We start from the raw sequence: 18,672 nt of genomic DNA, 5'->3' as shown, positions 1-18,672 counted from the left end.
CGCCGCCGCCTTTACCCAGCGGCCGCCCCGCGCCTGGCGCCGCCGCCGCCTCCATTGTTGCGGGCCCGGGGGGCAGCGGCAGCCGCCGGGGGGTGGTGGTTGGGGGGGGGGGGGGGCGGCGGGCCCGTGAGGGGAGAGCCCCCCGCGCGGCGCCATGGGCGTGGACTTCGACGTGAAGACGTTCTGCCACAACCTGCGGGCCACCAAGCCGCCCTACGAGTGCCCGGTGGGCTCGTGCCGCAAGATCTACAAGAGCTACAGCGGCATCGAGTACCACCTCTACCACTATGACCACGAGCACCCGCCGCCGCCGCCGCCGCCTCACGCCCCGCCGCGCAAGCACAAGAAGAAGGGGCGCCAGGCCCGCGCCGCCAACAAGCGCTCCCCCAGCCCCTCCGAGCCCTCGCAGTCCCCCGGCCGCGAGGTGATGACCTACGCCCAGGCCCAGCGCATGGTGGAGGTGGACCTGCACGGCCGCGTGCACCGCATCAGCATCTTCGACAACCTGGACGTGGTGTCCGAGGACGACGAGGCTCCCGACGAGGCGCCCGAGAGCGGGAGCAACAAGGAGAACGCCGAGGGGCAGCCCGCCGCCGCCGCCGCCGCCGCCTCCGCCGCGCCCAAGGCGGGCAAGCACAAGAACAAGGAGAAGCGCAAGGACGCCAACCACCACCACCACCACCACCACCACCACAACGCCTCGGCCGGCGCCGCCCCCAAGCTGCCCGAGGTGGTGTACCGCGAGCTGGAGCAGGACACCCCTGACGCCCCGCCGCGACCCACCTCCTACTACAGGTACGGACCGGGGGGCGAGGAGACCCCAGGGGGCTTCAAGGCAGGGCCTGGGCCCCCGGGAAGGTTGCGCCGCTCCCGGGGGCGGTTTGCGGGTGGCTGGTGTCCCCACACGCCTTTGGGGTGCCGTTGGGGCTGGCTGTGGCTCTGGACTCACAGCGCTCTGCTTGTGGGGGGTCCCGATGCCCGCAGAGCTTATGGTCACTTCCTAGCCACTCGCCAGCAGTTTGGCCATGCCGTGCTTTCCTTGCTGGTACAACTCTAGGAAGGAAAGCATCCTTCTGCCTTCTTCGGAGGCCCCCAGATCCGCTGGAGTCCCCCAGCGCCGAGGCTTCCCTGTAAGATGTGCGTTTGCGGGCTTAACGTAACCTTATTGCCCTGTGGGTTTTGGTAGCTCTGCGCCCCGTGGGTAAGTTCCGTGACCCAAAATAAGGAGAGCGCTAACTCTGAGCACCAAAGTAACGCTCCCACGGCCGCCTCTGCCCTCCCAGCCACCGCGCTGCCTGAGAACCTGGCGTCCCAGAACAATAACGCTGCTTTGTGTGGGAAAAGGGAGCGAGCTCCCCGCAACGTGCCTGCGGTGGCGTCTGACGTGGTGCTGCGTGCCGGCTGCTGGAGCAAAACGGGGGCTCCCAGCTCGTTTCTCTCCAGGTCCTCCCCTCGCCTGCGGCTGGCAGCGGCCGGGTGGCCGGATTTAGAGGAACCCTGCGCCCTCTGGCCCTGTTTGCCAGCAGGGCCGGCGCTGTTGTGTCTGGGGAGCGAGGTCGCCGTCTGCAGAGTATCTGGTACCTTCTTGGTGGCTCCCGCCTTGCGCTGATGAGTCTCCAAGGCCCGCGACTCGTTATCGTGCCTGAACGCCCAGCTGCCTTGTGCCAAGGGCGCTGTGGTTGCCACGCTGCTCGGCGGTTGCACCACCTCCTGTGTCTGCACACCCCCGTTGTGTTTTCCCTGGCGTAAGGCTTGGCCGGAACGCGTAAACGTTCCCTCACCGGCCGTGCCCTCACCCTCTCGTGCTGTCCCCCTCCAGGTACATCGAGAAGTCGGCGGAGGAGCTGGACGAGGAGGTGGAGTACGACATGGACGAGGAGGACTACATCTGGCTGGACATCATGAACGAGCGGCGGAAGACGGAAGGCGTCAGCCCCATCCCCCAGGAGATCTTCGAGTACCTGATGGACAGGCTGGAGAAGGAGTCCTACTTCGAGAGCCACAACAAGGGCGACCCAAACGCCCTGGTGGACGAGGACGCCGTGTGCTGCATCTGCAACGACGGCGAGTGCCAGAACAGCAACGTCATCCTCTTCTGCGACATGTGCAACCTGGCCGTGCACCAGGAGTGCTACGGGGTGCCCTACATCCCCGAGGGACAGTGGCTCTGCAGGAGGTGCCTGCAGTCGCCCTCGCGAGCCGTGGACTGCGCCCTGTGCCCCAACAAGGGCGGCGCCTTCAAGCAGACGGACGATGGGCGCTGGGCGCACGTGGTGTGTGCCCTCTGGATCCCCGAGGTGTGCTTCGCCAACACGGTCTTCCTGGAGCCCATAGACAGCATCGAGCACATCCCGCCCGCGCGGTGGAAGCTGACCTGCTACATCTGCAAGCAGCGCGGCTCCGGGGCTTGCATCCAGTGTCACAAGGCCAACTGCTACACCGCTTTCCACGTCACCTGCGCCCAGCAGGCCGGGCTCTACATGAAGATGGAGCCCGTCCGCGAGACGGGAGCCAACGGGACCTCCTTCAGCGTGCGCAAAACCGCCTACTGCGACATCCACACGCCCCCGGGCTCCGTGCGCAGGCTCCCCGCGCTGTCCCACAGCGAAGGGGAGGAGGAGGACGAGGAGGAGGAGGAGGAGGGCAAGGGCTGGAGCTCCGAGAAGGTGAAAAAGGCGAAGGCCAAGTCTAGGATCAAAATGAAGAAGGCGCGGAAGATCCTGGCGGAGAAGCGAGCGGCGGCACCCGTGGTTTCTGTCCCCTGCATCCCCCCCCACAGGTACCACCCGCTGCCGCTGCCCTCCCCGAGCTGCGGGGCGGCTTCACCCTCTCTCGGTGTCTCGGTCCCGTGGTGCATGGGCGCTGCCGTTTTCACACCAGGCTTTGCACCTCCTTCCCCGCGGCTGCTCGTGGTTTCCTCCGGCGGTCCCGCGGAGGGGCGCTGAGGTGCGCGGCCCCGCGGAGGAGGGCAGGAAATAGACGCTGCTGCTTTAACGTCAGCGCCCGAGCGTGGCCGGAGGCGTCAGGAAGCAGATGGGGGCTCCCAGATCTCCCCTCCTGTGGCGCCGCTGCCGCGGGTGGAGCAGAGTTCTTTGGGTGGCCGTGTCGGAGCCACCCCTGTGGGCCCGCGGCCCCCTCGATGCAGCCGTCGGGGTGCGGGGCCGCCCCCCAGCAGGAGCCCAGCACCCTCCAGACCTCCGGGGGGCTCCCGCGGGGCAGGAGGGCAGCGGGCAGGCGCCGTGGTTTCGCTCGGCGGGAGGAGTTCTGGCGACGTGCACGGGCAGGTCGCTGCTGCGGGGCTGGTGGCTTCGTGCCGCCGCCGGCTCGTGTGCTAACCGTACGGTAGCCTCGCTCGCCCGGGGTTTGCTCTCTGAGCAGCGCCTCTCTTCTCGGGTGTGGATGCGCTGCACGGCTGGCTGGAGGCTCTCGCTGCTGCCGGCGTGCTCGCAGCGAGCCCGCACCGAGATGGAAGCTGTTCACCTCACCCCAGGCCTTCCTGTTGGGATTAATTAATCTTCGAAGGGCCGCTGCCAGGATGCCAAATGCCTTCCTGCGGGAGCCGAGCACGGCCAGCGGGGCTGCTCTCGGCTGAGGCCGACGCAGGTGGGGCCACCCCACGGGAAGAGCTGGCCCTGCGGGACGTGGAGGCACGGGGTCCTCACCTCCGCCCCCAGCAGCAGGGATCTGGCCAGCGCTGGTGGAAGGCGCTGTCCCAGTCGCTTCAGGCTCTGTGCCGTTGTAGAGCAGGAAAACCCCTTTTGTTTTGCGTCTGGGCTGTTTGGGGGAGCCCTTCATTATCTGCAGCAGCAAGCTCTGTTCTGCCCGAGCCTGCCCTCCCCTCCTCGGGCCCGTTCACACCGCAGGCTCCTCGGGGGCTCCGCCGCTCGTCTGGTGCCGCCTGAATAGGGCCTTTGTCATCTTGGGTGGCCTCGCGGTGCCAGCATAATGAGCCGGGTGAATCACGGCTTCGGGACGGCCGTGGGGGGGCCGCGGGGAGCTGCTAAAGGCCCAGCTGCTGACGGGCCCCGGAGCTGTGGGGGGAGGAAGGAAAAATGTGTGTAGGAGAGGGGAGGCTGAGTGCCTGCTGGTGTCCTCTGCAGCCCTCTTGGGTGTGCTGCTGCCCCGCACTCCGTGGGCACGCAGGGATTCCTGCCCCGTACGAGGGCGCCCTCGGCCCGAGGAGCTCACGGGTGGCCTCGCCGCTGCGTTTCCCCGGTGGAGGCTTCTGCAGCAGCCAGATTTGCCTCGCTGACGGGCTCTGTGGTTTGTGCCCCTCCTTCAGGCTCAGCAAGATTACCAACCGTTTAACCATCCAGAGGAAGAGCCAGTTCATGCAGAGGCTGCACAGCTACTGGACTCTGAAGAGGCAGTCCCGCAACGGCGTCCCCCTGCTGCGCCGCCTCCAGACGCACCTGCAGTCGCAGAGGAACTGCGATCAGGTGAGGGCTGCGTTTTGGGGTGCTGAGGGGCATCCGCGTGTGCTTCCGCGCCTCCGGAGCTGCGGGCTCCAAGCCTCTGCTGCATGCGGCGCCTGCGGGGCTCAGGAGGGGGCTAGAGGCAGGAGCTCCACCTCCCGGATGAGGAAGGGGCAAGCCCCAGCTGCCTGCTCTCGCTGCTTCACCTTCCCCTCCGCTCTCAGCGCTCAGAGTTTTACCAGGCGGAGACGCCTTTGGCCGGCTGCCACGGGAAGGGAGGCCTGCCCCGCTGTGCACGGGAGCTGGCTCGCTTCTCCCGCCCGCGTGCGGCCGGCAGCTGGGACAAACGTGGCGGAAGCGGCTCTAACCCGAGGCTGCCGTGTCGGTGGGCAGCGAGGGGGAAGGCCGCTGAGCTCCAGACGTAGTCTGGACAAAAGCAAGGCCTCACAGTTCCTGGGGTCACTGCAGGAACACTCCCTGCGGGTGCTGCTTCCAGCACGCTGTCTGCCTCAGCCGTTAGTCAGTGCTTTGCAGATGTGAAGTCTCTCGTGCCAGAGGACGATTTTTCTTCTGGCTCCCCATCTGAGTCTTTCTAAGCCCTCTGAAGACTGTGATCAGGCGGAGGTTTCTCCTGCCTTTGCCCCCTCTCTTTTTTATTTGCTGGAGAGGGGTTGAAACAGCTTCTGCTCATCTTTGGCTACAGCAGCAGAATAAAAGCCGGCATTTTGTGACGCCCCAGAAGCGAAGGTAACCAGAGCCGCATTCCCGTTTTGCCCCGGTGCCCTTCGCTGGGGCTGGGAGCAGCTGCCCAGACCCCGGTGTTGGTCTGTGGTCCTGGGCAGCTGCCCGCACTTGGGTGCGTTAGGCAGAGCGTTTCCAGAGGTTCTCGCGTCCATCTTCCAGCATCCTAACAGCCCTTAGGACAGTGAGCAGGGAGCAGGTGTTGAGCTGTGGCCAGCAGCTGGACCGTTTCAGTGAGCCACCCGCACAACCAGAGGGGTGGGAGCCTTACTGAGACAGCCGGCGTGCCGGCCCCCTGCGCCGGGGAAGAGCCCTCGCAGGCAGCCGGGGAGGTGGAGACGGGAACTCTTCTCCTCTGGGCTCACGGTCTCCGGTGTTCCTGCAGAGAGACACTGAGGATAAGAACTGGGCCCTGAAGGAGCAGCTGAAGTCATGGCAGCGCCTCCGCCATGACCTCGAGCGCGCGCGCTTGCTGGTGGAGCTGATTCGCAAGCGGGAGAAGCTCAAGAGAGAGACGGTAACGGTCGGCTGCCCTCCCCGGGGCGCTGCCGGGGGCGGGCGCGAGCCGGGGCTCCCCGGGGCGCGGGTCGGGTGCCCTCTGCCAGCCGCACGGCGGGCGCGGGGTCCCCTGGGGTGCGCTGTGCCCTGCCCCGGCAGCTCTGCACGACGGCGGCTGCTGCGCAAGGCTGGCGTGGGGAGCGCGGGGGCCGGGGCCGGAGGGGAGGCGCGGGCGGTGCCCCTGCGGGGTCCTGCTGGAGGAGGGCGGCCTTGTGCAGCAGCAGCGGGGAGAGGTGGCACCGTCCCTGCGAGGGGCGCTCAGTGGTGCCGCGTCGCTCTGTTTCAGATCAAAGTGCAGCAGGTGGCGCTGGAAATGCAGCTCACGCCCTTCCTCATCCTCCTCCGCAAGACGCTCGAGCAGCTGCAGGAGAAAGACACGGGCAACATCTTCAGCGAGCCGGTCCCTCTGTCTGAGGTAACAGAAATCTACGAAGTAAGAACCCCCTCCCCCAGCTTTCTACTTCACTCAAACTTGTCCCTTGCTCGTGCCACGGGCTGCCCACGGGGGGCTGTGCTCCGGAAGCGCCCCTGGGCAGCCTGCTGCTGGCTTGCCCCTCCTGGCACCGCTCCCGCCAGGGGGACGTGTGTGGCACTGCCCCCCTGGGTCAGCCAAACGCCCGGCAGCTGGGCTGGCAGCCGCCGCTGGCCGGGAGCGCGGCGCTCAGCTCCTCTGCACGTGTCGCTGGTGACTCCCCGGTGTCAGCGGCACGTCAGGGGCTCGTGCCTGGGAAAGGCAGTGCCAGAGCTCGGGCCCCGGGCAGGCGGCGTGCTCTTACCCGTCCTGAGAAGGCTTTTGCTGGGGGACGGAGTGAGCATGGTGCAGAAATGGGTTTGACCCCCGGATTGTCACCGCTGGGGGCAAGGGGAGTGATTTCTGAGCGCGTCGTTGATTTTTTTTCCCTGCCTCGGGAGGTGGGAGGGGGGCGCTGGCGCTGCGCAGCTCTGGCAGCGGGTCGGCACGGGGGTGTCCGCGCCGCGTGCTCCCACCCGCAGCCATCGCTGCCACCTGGGCCGTTCTGCTCCACGTGTCCTCCACCCTCACCCCCGGGGGTTGCGCTTGGGGCTCCTCCCCGTGGGGACGCCTCGTCGCGTTCTGGATTCCCGCAGCCCGCTACCCGGAGAGGAGGGGATGCTGCCCTGTGCTCCGGAGCCTTAAAAACGCTTCCGAGTGCCTGTCTGCCCTCAGGGGCTGAGTGCAGCACCCGGACCGCGTAGCCTGGAGGTTTTGCCGCCCCTCCAGCTGCGCAGGCAGGTGGCGTTTCCAGATGTGTGCTGGGGCAGGGCACCAGGGCGCGATGCCTGATTCCTCTAACAACTGTTTTCTTGGAGCAGGAATTGCTGGCAGAGGGCGGCGGGCTCTAACCCCGGGCCGTTTTCTCCTGCAGGTCCCGGACTACCTGGACCACATCAAGAAGCCGATGGATTTTCAGACAATGAAACAAAACCTGGAGGCCTACCGCTACCTGAACTTCGACGACTTCGAGGAGGATTTCAACCTGATCATCAACAACTGTTTGAAATACAATGCCAAAGACACGATCTTCTACCGGGCAGCCGTCCGGCTGCGGGAGCAGGGGGGCGCGGTTCTGCGGCAGGCTCGCCGGCAGGCGGAGAAGATGGGCATTGACTTTGAGACAGGCATGCACTTCCCTCACTGCGTGGCTGTGGAGGAGCCTCAGGTGCAGGATGTCGACGACGGTGGGTACTCAGCGCCCGTCCTGGGGCACGGGGGCTGCTCGGGGCTCAGCCCGCAGCACTCGGGCGCCTGGGGGCTGTTCTTGCCGCCTCTCCCAGGCCCGTCCCTCGGTTCCTCTTCCTGCTCTTGGCTGGAAGCAGCCCCCCGGTGAGCTGCTGAGGCTCCTGCTGGGTGCAGCCTTGGGTGCTGACCCCCTCTGGTCGGTGTGCCTGCTCCTCCCTCCCTGCTCTCCCTACCTGCGGACTTTGCTGGCTGACACAGCGAGCTCCTGCCGGCTCCGTGACTAATTTTGCTCGTCCCTGCTGGGCAGTGGGGACCACCACCAGAATAACTCGCCTGAGAAGGGCCCTTTTAGGGTCCTCTTCTCCCTGGGCAAAGGGCTGGGCATGGAGCGGGGGCTCAGGCAGTCGAACTTCCCTACTCTCTAACGCTTCAGGGTCACTTTGGCTCTGCTGTTTCTGCTGCACCCTGTTACAATCCCGTTGTTTTTCTGCTGTGCCCTTGCCCCAGCTGATGAGAACCCTAGTATTCCCCGTGCTGCTGATCAGCCCGCCTTCCCCAGCAATCCCTATCGGTTTGCTTCCACCAGGGCTCCTTCTCTGGGTCTCTGAGGGTAACCTTCTGTGCTCACAGGTGTTTGTACCACGTACGCTATCTCCCTCCTGTGGGGGAGCCCCATGCCCTTCCACACAAAGGGTCTCCAAGGAGTTCCCGATCTCTTTCATCCATCTGCTCCTCTTTGTGCCCCCAGAAGACGTGCGGCTGCTGCTCTCGGAGAACCAGAAGCACCTGCCCCTGGAGGAGCAGCTGAAGATCTTGCTCGAGCGGCTGGATGAGGTCAACGCGGGCAAGCAGAGCGTAGGACGGTCCCGCCGGGCCAAGATGATCAAGAAGGAGATCACGGTCCTGCGGCGAAAGCTCGCTCACCCCCGGGACCTGGGCCGAGACGGGCTGGAGCGGCACAGCTCCTCCGCCAGGGGCGTCCTGCAGTCGCACAACCCCTGCGAGAAGGACCTGCAGACAGACAGCGCCGCCGAGGAGAGCAGCAGCCAGGAGACTGGCAAAGGTACCGCTCCCTCCACAATGCCGCTGGTTCCTGGGGAACCGCAGGGAAACACCTCTGGGCAGGCGGGCTGGTGGAGCGGCGGCCCACCAGGTGCCTCCCAGGGCAGGAGGGCCGTGCGGGCAGCTCCACACACAAGCCTTGCCCGTAGCTCCTCCTCAGAAGCAGGGCAAGTCGCCTCCCGGGAGGGTTCCCTTTTATCCCACCCCACGGGGGAGTCCCGTGTGTCCCGCAGGGCACCCCATGGCGGCGGTGGCCCCAAATCCCTGTGGCGTGCAGCGTCTGTGCACATCCCCGGGCTCCCCGCTGGTGCTCCCCGGTGGGGGATCCGAGCCCCGCTGGGTGTTTTGTCGTCAGCCCTGCCCGCGGCGGGGAGGGGAAGGCAGAGGCGGCCACCTCCCGCTTCGGGAGCACCCGCAGGGGTGTGTGCGTGGTGCTCGGCGCTCACCTGGTGAGCTTCTGTGTGTGGCGGAGGGACTGGCTGTCACTGAGCCTTGTGGCACGCGATGCCCCGCCGGGAGGTGCGAGATGGGTTCCTCCTGAGGCCAGGCCCTGCCACGTCGGCCTCGCCACTGACGGCCGAGCCCGAAACACCCTGCCAGGGCTGGGAGCTGAGCGCCAGCGGCGGCGCCCTGCTCCCGGGAGCTGGTGCTGGCAGGTGCTGAGCTGCCCTCCTGGGAGAGCACGGCAATGGCGCCGCCTCGCGGGGTCCCCAGGCAGAGCTGGGAGGTGTCACCGGGCGTTTGTCGCCTTGGCGTCCTGCTCCCCGAGGCGCTGGGAACAGCAGCTTCTTGTGCAAGCAGCGTCCAGAGTCTGCATTGCGAGACTGCAGCGGGGCCTCGCTGCCCGTGAAAAACGAGGGCGTCTGCGCCGGGTGTTCTCTGGTGGCCCCACTTGGGTTTTACTCCCAGCAGACCGGTTTGGCCCTCAGGGCAGGCACGGTGAAGCTTAGGACTGAAGATCCTGTGAGACAGTTCCCGAGACACGCATCTTGTCCTTTCTGCCGCTGCCACGTGTCCCCTGTCAGGTCCCGCGGGCTGCGGCTGATTGATGCCTTCTCCTCCCCGCTCCAGGTCTGGGCCCCAATTCTTCTTCCACCCCGGCACACGAAGTGGGCAGGAGGACCTCAGTGCTCTTTTCCAAGAAGAACCCTAAAACTGCAGGACCCCCAAAACGTCCGGGACGTCCCCCGAAGAACCGAGACAGCCAGATCGCTCCCGGCCACGGCAACAGCCCCATCGGCCCCCCGCAGCTCCCCATGATGGGGTCCTCCCAGCGGCAGAGGAAGCGAGGGCGAAGCCCCCGCCCCAGCTCCAGCTCCGACAGCGACAGCGACAAGTCCACGGAGGACGCTCCCATGGGTGAGCGCGGCAGCCGCGGCCCCGGGGGGGAGGCTGTCACAGGGCGCTGCGCCCTCATAACGCCCTCCTGGGCCGTTCTTTCTCGCAGACCTGCCCGCCAACGGCTTCAGCAGCGGGAACCAGCCGGTGAAGAAGAGCTTCCTGGTGTACCGGAACGACTGTAACCTCCCTCGGAGCAGCTCCGACTCCGAGTCCAGCAGCAGCAGCAGCAGCAGCGCTGCCTCGGACCGCACCAGGTACCTCACCCTGATGCCCCTGGGTGCCAGCGGGCGGCTGAGCCGTGTGGCGATGCGTGTGAGCCCGCCTGCCCCTTTCCCTGGGGACAGCGCCCGTAATTGTGGCCTCTGCTCCCAGGTGGGGAGCAGCCTGGGCAGGATGATGCCTGGCTGCCTGCTGTAGCTGTGCTGAGCTCCTGGGGCTGGCTCGTAGAGCTCTCTGAGCCACCCGGGTGGCCCTCTGGAAGCGTGACCGCTGCTAACGGCTCTGCTCCCTCTCTCAGCACAACGCCCTCAAAGCAGGGCCGGGGGAAGCCCTCCTTCTCCCGCGTCAACTTCCCCGAGGACAGCAGCGAGGACACGTCGGGGACGGAGAACGAATCCTACTCGGTGGGCGCCGGGCGAGGCGTGGGGCACAGCAGTAAGTACCAGGAGCTTCCAGCGCCGCGCCTGACGCCCGCCATCGCGCGGGAGGGGCGCAGCTGAGGCCCCTCTCCCCCTTCTCTTGGCGCAGTGGTGCGGAAGGGCATCGGCCGCGGCGCGGGGTGGCTCTCCGAGGACGAGGACTCTTCCCTGGACGCCCTGGATCTGGTGTGGGCCAAGTGCCGGGGGTACCCGTCCTACCCGGCGCTGGTGAGTGCGGCTGCCCGTGCCTCCCAAAATCTTACCCTGGCACCGAGACGGGTCTGGGGGCAGTCAGCGGGGCGGGGGGGAGGTGGGATTACAACTTCCCCGAGGAATGGGGCTGGCAGGGGTCATGGCTCCGTGCGTCAGAGCTCCATCCGCTGCCCCCCGCCAGATCATCGACCCCAAGATGCCGCGGGAGGGCATGTTCCACCACGGCGTCCCGATCCCCGTGCCCCCCCTGGAGGTGCTGAAGCTGGGCGAGCAGATGACTCAGGAAGCGCGGGAGCACCTCTACCTCGTCCTCTTCTTCGACAACAAGCGCACTTGGTGAGGCCCGGGCGGGGGGCGCGGGGTTAGGGGTGGGGGTGCCGGTAAGGGAAATCCGGGGCAGGGGGGTGAAATATACCGGTGGGGGTGGCACGCGGCCGCCCGTAACCCTCAAACGAGGCGCCCGCCGGCTCCCCGCAGGCAGTGGCTGCCCCGCACGAAGCTGGTGCCCCTGGGCGTCAACCAGGACCTGGACAAGGAGAAGATGCTGGAGGGCCGCAAGTCCAACATCCGCAAGTCGGTGCAGATCGCCTACCACCGCGCCATGCAGCACCGCAACAAGGTGCAGGGCGAGCAGAGCAGCGACTCCAGCGACAGCGACTGACCCCGACCCCCCCCCCCCCCCCCCCCAAAAAAAAAAAAACAGCCACCGCCGTCCCGCCGCACCGGGCCCGCCGCAGCTGGACTGCGCCGCACCGGGAAAACGGGGGGGGGGGGGGAGGAGGGGGGGGCAGGCCCGGGGCTCCCCCCCCCCCCTTCCCCGTGCCCTCCCCCCCCCCCCCACCCCGGTGCCGGCGGGGCTGTAAATACTGTACAGCCCTGCCCCTTTAAATTATTCCCCCGGGGGGGCGGCCCCGGCGCCGGGACGTGTTTGTAATTTATTATTTTGGAGGAAAGGAACCACAAAAACAACCAGAAGTGCCGTCGGGTCGTGCTGGGGGGGGGGGGGAACGGGGCCGGGGGGGGGGGGGGGGGGCACCGGGACCCAGCCGCTTCCGGGGTTGGGCCAGCGAGAGGCCGGAAGCGGGGCAGAGCGGCGCCGAGGGGAGGGCGCTCTGCGCGCCGGGGGGGGCAACTCTATGGTGGGGGAGGCTCGGGGGGCGGGGGGGCACTGGGGGGGGTCTGTTGGGGGGAGTGCCGGGGGGATTGGGGGCTGGGAGGGGAGGGATGGGGGGCCTGGGGGGGGGGAATTGGGATTGGGGGCTGGGAGGGGAGGAATTGGGATTGGGGGCTGGAGGGGGAGGAATTGGGATTGGGGGGCCTGGGGGGGGGGGAGGAATTGGGATTGGGGGGCCTGGGGGGAGGGGAAAATTGGGATTGATGGCTGGGGGGGGAGGAATTGGGATTGGGGGGCTGTGGGGGGAAGAATTGGGATTGGGGGCTGGAGGGGGAGGAATTGGGGATTGGGGGACTGGGGGGGAAGAATTGGGATTGGGGGCTGGGGGGGGAGGAATTGGGATTGGGGGGCCTGGGGGGGGGGGAGGAATTGGGATTGGGGGGCCTGGGGGGAGGGGAAAATTGGGATTGATGGCTGGGGGGGGAGGAATTGGGATTGGGGGGCTGTGGGGGGAAGAATTGGGATTGGGGGCTGGAGGGGGAGGAATTGGGGATTGGGGGACTGGGGGGGAAGAATTGGGATTGGGGGCTGGGGGGGAGGAATTGGGATTGGGGGGCCTGGGGGGGGGGGAGGAATTGGGATTGGGGGGCCTGGGGGAGGGGAAAATTGGGATTGATGGCTGGGGGGGGAGGAATTGGATTGGGGGGCTGGGGGGGAGGGGAAGAATTGGGATTGGGGGCTGGGGGGGAGGAATTGGGGATTGGGGAGGACTGAGGAGGGTCTGGGGGGCTGTGGGGCCGGGGGAGGGGAGTGCTGGGGGGTTGGGAGGCTGGGGGAGGAATTGGGATTGGGGGGGCGGGGGGAAGAATGGGGGGCTGGGGGGCTGGGGGGCCAGGGTGGAGAGGGAGTGCTGGGGGCATTGCGGGGCTGGGGGGAGGAATTGGGGATGGGGGAGTCTGGGAAAAATGGGGATTGGGGGGGGGTCTGGGAGGGAAAAATGGGGATTTGGGGGGGGGTCTGGGAGGGAAAAATGGGGGGGTCTGGGAGGGAAAAATGGGGGTCTGGGGGGTCTGGGGAGCCAGGCTGGGGGGTCTGGGGGCACTGCACTACAGGGAGGGGGCAGAGAGGGAGGGGGACACACCGCAGGTATATGCGGGTGTTGAGGCATCGCCTGACCCCGCTGCCTCCACGGGCAGAGGGGCGCCGCCGTCCCCCCCCCTGCACCCCCATGGCGCTGCGGGACGCCCCCTCCGCCTGCCCGGCCCTGTGGCGCTCGCTGCGCTGCCCGACGGCCGAGCTGCGCCTGGACCTGGTGCTGTCCTCGGGGCAGACGTTCCGGTGAGCCCACGGGGGGCTACGGGGGGGCTACCGGGGGCCGCGAGGCCCGGCCCGACGCCCGGTGCCTGGCAGGGTGGCGGAGAGCAGCCCCGGTGCCTGGACGGGCGTGCTGGGCGCCCGCGTCTGGACGCTGGTGCAGGAGCGGGACCGGCTGTGGTACACGGTGTACGGCGAGGAGCCGCCCGGCCCCGACACCGACGGGATCCTGCGGGACTACTTCCAGCTGGACGTGGGGCTGCCGGCCCTCTACCGCGCCTGGGGGGCGGCCGACCCCCACTTCCGTAGGGTGGCCGGCGACTTCCCAGGTGGGACAACCCCGTAGGGTGGCGGCGGTGGCACCCACCGGGCCGCCAACACCCCCCCCCCAACCCCATCCGTCCCGTAGGGGTGCGGGTGCTGCGGCAGGACCCGGTGGAGTGCCTGCTCTCCTTCATCTGCACCTCCAACAACCACGTCGCCCGCATCGCCGCCATGATCGAGCGCCTCTGCCAGGCCTTCGGCCGCCGGCTCTGCCAGCTGGGGCGCGCGGCCCTTCCACGCCTTCCCCTCCCCGGCGGCGCTGGCAGGTCCGCGGCCCCCCCTCCTCCCCACGACGCCCTCCTCCTGCCCGGGTTGGGGTCCCCGGCCCACGGCCCCGCTGTCCCCTCGCAGGCAGCGACGCCGAGGCCAAGCTGCGGGCGCTGGGCTTCGGCTACCGGGCCAAGTACGTGAGCGGCAGCGCGCGGGCCATCGCCGAGGGGCTGGGCGCCGAGGGGCTGCGCCGCCTGCGCGCCGAGCCCTACGCCGAGGCCAGGAGGGTGCTGTGCGCCCTGCCGGGCGTGGGGACCAAGGTGGGTGCCGGCACGGGGACGGGGACGGGGGATGAGGCGGCGGGGCTGATGGCGGCTGCACGCGGCAGGTGGCCGACTGCGTGTGCCTGATGGCGCTGGACAAGGCGGAGGCGGTGCCCGTGGACACCCACGTCTGGCGCATGGCGCGGCGGCACTACGGGGCCGCGGAGGGGCAGCGCGCTCCCTGACCGCCCGCGTGCACCAGGAGATCGGTGAGGGCCCCAAAACCGGCGCTCGGCCCCCCCCCCCGCATTGCGGAGCCACAGCCCCTTCCCTGAGCCCCCCCCCCCCCCAACCAGGGCTCGGAGGGGGGGGCACGGGCTGAGTCCCCCCACCCCCCGTGGCTGGCTCCAATCTCCCTGCAGGAGACTTCTTCCGCGGGCTGTGGGGACCCTACGCGGGCTGGGCGCAGGCAGTGAGTACCCCACCGTGTTGCCCCCCCCAAAGCCGTTTGCCCCCCAGGCTGTGCCCACCCAGCGCCTTTCCCCCCTCCCCAGGTCCTGTTCTGCGCCGCCCTCCACAAGGGGCAGGATGCGGCCGGCAGCGGGAAGCGGGCCAGGAGGGGCCGGGGCCGGGAGAGCTGCGGGACGAAAAGCCCTAAAAGGGGGTCACGAAGCCCTAAGGGGAATCACAAAGCCCTAAGGGGGGGGCACACGGCCCTAAGGGGGGGCCAGGGGCAGCGCCGTGGCTGTCCCCCCACCCGCTGCGCGCCCGGGGAGCCGCTGGCGCCGAGGGAGCTGCTGGCCCCAGGGGGGCCGAGCCGAGCTGGGCGGCTTTCGCCTGTTTCCTTTATTACAAGCAATAAAATAGAAACATCCATTTGGAAAACGCGCCTGGAACATGCTGGGGGGGGGGGGGGGGCAGAGTGGGGAGGGAGGGAGAGGGCCCGGCTGGAGCCCCCCCCCCCCCCCGCAGCCTGGGGGTGCTCCTGGGAGCTGCCCCCACCCTGTGCAGACCTCGGCTCCAGGCCTGCAGGGGGGCAGCCCCCCCTGTGCCCCCCCAAAAAAAAGGGGCTCCCTCCTGGGGCCGGCTGGGAGCAGGGCAGGGTGCCCCCCCCCCCCCCCACGGTTCTGCCCCAAAAAAGGAGCAGATGGGGGGGGGGGGGTATTTGGGGTCTGTGAGGCCGGGCACCCCCTCCCTCAGCACCACAGCCTGTGTCGGGGACAGGACCCGCACGGACCCCCCCCCAGACACCCTGCCCCATCCAGCTGTGCCCCCCCCCGGCCCCCCAGCGCCGAGCTGTGCGGGCGGGGGCCAGGCCCTCAGCGGGGGGGCACCCGGGGGGTTCTGTTCGCCGGCGCCCGCTCGCAGTCCGACCCTGCTGGTGGTGGTGGTGGGGGGGGAACGCGGGGTGAGAGCCTGGCGGCACCCCCAGACCCGTGGGGGTGTGGGATGAGGATTGGGGGGGGGGGATCAGGGCTCACCGTTGCTGGAGCCCCCCCCCAGGCGCTGGCCGTGGCAGGGGCTGCTCAGCGTCGGCTGCCCGGGGCCCTCCTGGCTGGTTCCCAGCTGCAGCTTCCTCATGTGCCGCACCACGGCCGTGGCGTTGAAGGCTTGCTGCCGACCGCACGGCGTCCGTCACCGCGCCCCGGCACCGCTGTGTGCCCCCCCCCCCCCCCCCCCCCCCCAGAACCACCCCCTGGCCCGCGCTCACCTTCCACTTGCTCTTAGCAAAGTTCTTCTTGATCTGCTCGCTCACCGACTGGTGGATGTTCTTGTCCAGGGCCGTGTCCCCGGCGATCCTGGGGTGGTGGGGGATCAGCGGGGGGGGGGGCAAAGCTTCGGGGGGGGCAGCTCAGCCCGGGGAGTGAGTCTTGGGAGGAGACCCCCCCCCCCCCAGCTCCTTACCAGGGGTGCTGTAGGGCTTGCTCGCACGTGAAGCGCTTTTTGGGGTCCTTCTCCATCAAGTGCCGGATGAAATCTTTGGCTGGGGGGGGCACAAAGCAGCTGTGAGCCCACCTCATGTGTCGTCCCCCCCCCCCAGCCCGCCCCAGCCACTGTGCCTGGCCCCCCCCCGGCTCACCCGAGTCCGAGATGTCGTCCCAGTAGGGCGAGTCGAACTCGTACTCGGCCCGCAGGATCTGCTCGAAGAGCTTGGCGTCGTTCTCGTCGTAGAACGGGGGGTACCCGCAGAGCCTGGGGGGGGGGGGCACGACATAGCGGGACGGGGGGGCTCGGCAGCCCCGGGGCAGCCCCAGCAGGATGGGGGGGGGGACACTCACAGGATGTAGGCGATGACCCCGATGGACCAGCAATCCACTGCCTTGCTGTAGGGCTTCTGCGCCAGCACCTCGGGGGCTGGGGGAGAGAGGGGGGGGGGGGGGGGGGTCCCCGGGGTGGGGGGGGGGGGTCCCCAGAACGGCACCACAGGGAGCCCCGCAGCCCCAGGGGGCTCACCCACGTAGCCGGGGGTCCCGCAGGCGGTGGACATGACGCTGCCGCAGCCCTCGATCTTGGAGAGCCCGAAGTCGCTGATCATGATCTTGGAGTCCTCCTCCAGGCTGTAGTACAGCAGGTTCTCGGGCTGCGGGAGGGGGCGGCAGGGACGGGTGGCACCGGGGACGCTCCCCCCCCCGCCCCGCCGGCTCCGGTCCCGCTGTCCCCCCCCCCAGCCGCTCACCTTCAGGTCGCGGTGCACGATGCCCATGTCGTGCAGGTACCTGACGGCGTCCAGGATCTGCCGGATCAGGGCGCTGGCGTCGCGCTCGGTGTAGAAGCCCTTCTCCACGATGCGGTCGAAGAGCTCCCCCCCCGACACCCTGCGGGGGCCGCGCGGCGCCGTCAGCCCTTCCCCTCTGTGTGTGTGGGGGGGGGGGGCAGCCCCCCGGACCCCATCCCCGTCCCCCCCCCCCCATCCCCGTCCCAGCACTCACAGCTGCATGATGAGGTAGAGGTGGCTGCTGCTCTCGTAGATGTCATCCAAGGCCACGATGTTGGGGTGCTTGATCCTGTTGGGGGGGGTAATAAGGGGGGGGGGGTGAGATGGGTCGGGACCTGCCCCCCCCCCCCCCCCCCCCCCAAAGCCTGCAGGCTGGCAGGGAGCAGGCCCGGCCCTGCAGGGCACCGCGTGCCGGGCTATTTCGGGCATGCTGATAACGCCCCGCGGTGATGGGTGCCGGGGGGGCAGCACGAGGTGTGTGTATGTCCGTTCCCCCCCCTGTCCCCGTCCCGCCATCGCCATCCCTACTTGTGCAGGACGGCGATCTCGTTCTCCAGGCCGGCCTCCTTCCCCTCCAGCGCCTTCTTGGCGATGCACTTGATGGCCACCAGCTTCTGGGTCGCCTTCTCCTCCGCCAGGACCACCTCGGAGAAGGCCCCCCTGGTGCGGGAGGAGAGGGGTGAGCTGGGGGGGGGGGCGGGGGGGGTTGGACGGAGTCGGGGTGGGGGGGGGCGCCGCCGGAGGCGCCGCGCTGCCATTGCCATGGCGACAGGCAGAAAGTCCGGCTATTTATAGGAGAAAGGCGAGCGGCAGCCGCCCGCTGGGACGGCCGGGCCGTGGGACGCGGGGCCCGAGGGTGCCGGGGTGCTCGGGGCACCCCATAACCCCCCCCCCCACCCCGCTGCTCATCCCCTTCCCAAGGCCGAGAGGGGACAGCGGCCCCGGGGACAGCCCCACAGAGGGGGGACACCCCGGCCACACGCCCCCCCCTCCTCAGGGGGACCCAGGGTGCCGTGGAGGGCCCCAGAGGTGCCCAGGTGGGGCAGGTGGAGGGCAGGGCGCTGGTGCTGCTGGGCCCTAATCCCTTCTGTAATTAACCCGGTAATCCACCCTAAGAGCCTTACAGCACCCGGGCAGCGCCGGGTGCCACCGCGTGTGCCCCTTGGGGGACGGGGACCCGCCGGGACGGCACCGTCGGCCGGGGGGCACGGTGCGGCACGGCACCACGGGGCGGGCAGCACCACGTCCCCCATCTGTCCCCGGCCCGTCCCCGTGTCCCCCGCCCGTCCCCGTGCCCCCAGCCCAGCCCCGCAGGTGCCGTCCCGCGGCGGTGGCACCCGCCCCGTGCCAATATTTGAGCTGGCACGGTTCCACGCTGCCGCCCGGCCGGGGTTGGTGGCGGCGGTGCCGGCTCCGGTGCCAGCCTGCGACTCACGTGCCCAGGACCTCTCGGAAGTCGTAGATGCGACGGATGTCCTCGGTCCGCTTCTTCCAGCCGGGCCCGTCCCGCCCCAGCGGCATGGTGGCCTGGGCCTGCGGGGCACGGCGGCGGCGGGGTGGCCCCGCGGGTGGCACCGGGTGACACCGGGGCTGCGACCCCCCCGGGCTCGGTGACTCGGTGCTGGGACCCCCACGGGACGTGGCACCGGGTGTGACGGGTGTCAGGGCGCGGGGACGCGGGGACAGCGGCTGCCGGGGACGGTCCCCGCGCGCTCCCGGTCCCGCGTGGGCACCGCACCGGAGCTGCCCGGGGCGCGGCTGCTGCTCCCCGCGCGGGCTCGGGGCCCTGTCCGCGCAGATCCCGCGTGGGAGGAGGACGGGGGGGGGGGGGGTCCCCACGCGCGGCCCCGCCGCCCCCGCCCGCCCTTACCGACGGCCCCGGCCCCGGCCCCGCGCGGAGCGGAGCGGCGGCGGCGGCAGCTCCCGGCCCGGCGCGCCGGGCGGCCCTGACGTCACGGGAGGGGCGGGGCCAGCCCGCGCCCGGCCAATGGGAGGCCGCGGGTGGGGCGCCCACGCGTGACCGCGGGCTGGGGGGGGCGCCTGCGGGGACACGGGGGGGATACC

General features: G+C 69.4%; 3 protein-coding genes across 9 annotated transcripts; 2 read left to right on the top strand and 1 right to left on the bottom strand.

Annotated features, from left to right (window-relative positions):
- The first annotated feature begins 18 nt into the window (after positions 1-18).
- Positions 19-11,349, top strand: BRPF1 (bromodomain and PHD finger containing 1). 3 transcript variants are annotated; one of them, XM_080606842.1, is made up of 13 exons: positions 19-795; positions 1,820-2,779; positions 4,283-4,439; positions 5,542-5,673; positions 6,001-6,147; positions 7,100-7,412; positions 8,165-8,476; positions 9,547-9,834; positions 9,923-10,070; positions 10,334-10,470; positions 10,564-10,682; positions 10,849-11,003; positions 11,145-11,349. In XM_080606842.1, exons 1-13 carry the CDS (start codon positions 155-157, stop codon positions 11,326-11,328), a joined length of 3,693 nt encoding a protein of 1,230 aa, XP_080462968.1. In that variant the 5' UTR covers positions 19-154; the 3' UTR covers positions 11,329-11,349. The 3 variants fall into 3 exon arrangements, with proteins under 3 accessions (XP_080462968.1, XP_080462967.1, XP_080462969.1); XM_080606841.1 differs by having other exon boundaries at positions 20-795; positions 8,162-8,476; XM_080606843.1 differs by having other exon boundaries at positions 21-795; positions 6,001-6,129; positions 8,162-8,476.
- A 349-nt stretch (positions 11,350-11,698) lies between these two features.
- OGG1 (8-oxoguanine DNA glycosylase) lies at positions 11,699-15,070 on the top strand (the record flags this gene model as incomplete). The annotated part of the gene is given in 10 exon segments (XM_080606940.1): positions 11,699-11,806; positions 12,978-13,119; positions 13,192-13,424; positions 13,505-13,638; positions 13,640-13,685; positions 13,771-13,949; positions 14,018-14,122; positions 14,125-14,161; positions 14,315-14,364; positions 14,447-15,070. Coding segments are annotated over 9 exon segments (1,518 nt in total). The 5' UTR covers positions 11,699-11,806; positions 12,978-13,009.
- CAMK1 (calcium/calmodulin dependent protein kinase I) lies at positions 14,721-18,564 on the bottom strand. Of its 5 annotated transcripts, XM_080606951.1 has the most exons (12): positions 18,479-18,564; positions 18,044-18,141; positions 17,137-17,268; positions 16,823-16,897; positions 16,570-16,708; positions 16,347-16,473; positions 16,172-16,247; positions 15,973-16,085; positions 15,798-15,876; positions 15,604-15,691; positions 15,374-15,506; positions 14,721-15,270 (listed from the first exon to the last, which is right to left on the bottom strand). In XM_080606951.1, exons 2-12 carry the CDS (start codon positions 18,127-18,129, stop codon positions 15,212-15,214), a joined length of 1,107 nt encoding a protein of 368 aa, XP_080463077.1. In that variant the 5' UTR covers positions 18,130-18,141; positions 18,479-18,564; the 3' UTR covers positions 14,721-15,211. The 5 variants fall into 5 exon arrangements, 3 of the variants coding, with proteins under 3 accessions (XP_080463077.1, XP_080463078.1, XP_080463079.1); XM_080606952.1 differs by lacking the exon at positions 18,479-18,564 and having other exon boundaries at positions 14,721-15,267; positions 18,044-18,448; XR_013955754.1 differs by lacking the exon at positions 18,479-18,564 and having other exon boundaries at positions 15,124-15,267; positions 15,374-15,502; positions 18,044-18,448.
- Between the last annotated feature and the right edge of the window lie 108 nt (positions 18,565-18,672).

This window comes from Anser brachyrhynchus (assembly GCF_964034855.1).
Source record: "Anser brachyrhynchus genome assembly, chromosome: 10".
NCBI classification, from domain to species: Eukaryota; Metazoa; Chordata; class Aves; order Anseriformes; family Anatidae; genus Anser; species Anser brachyrhynchus.
The sequence above is the reverse complement of the archived record's forward strand: the minus strand, read 5'-3'. Positions and strand labels throughout refer to the sequence as shown.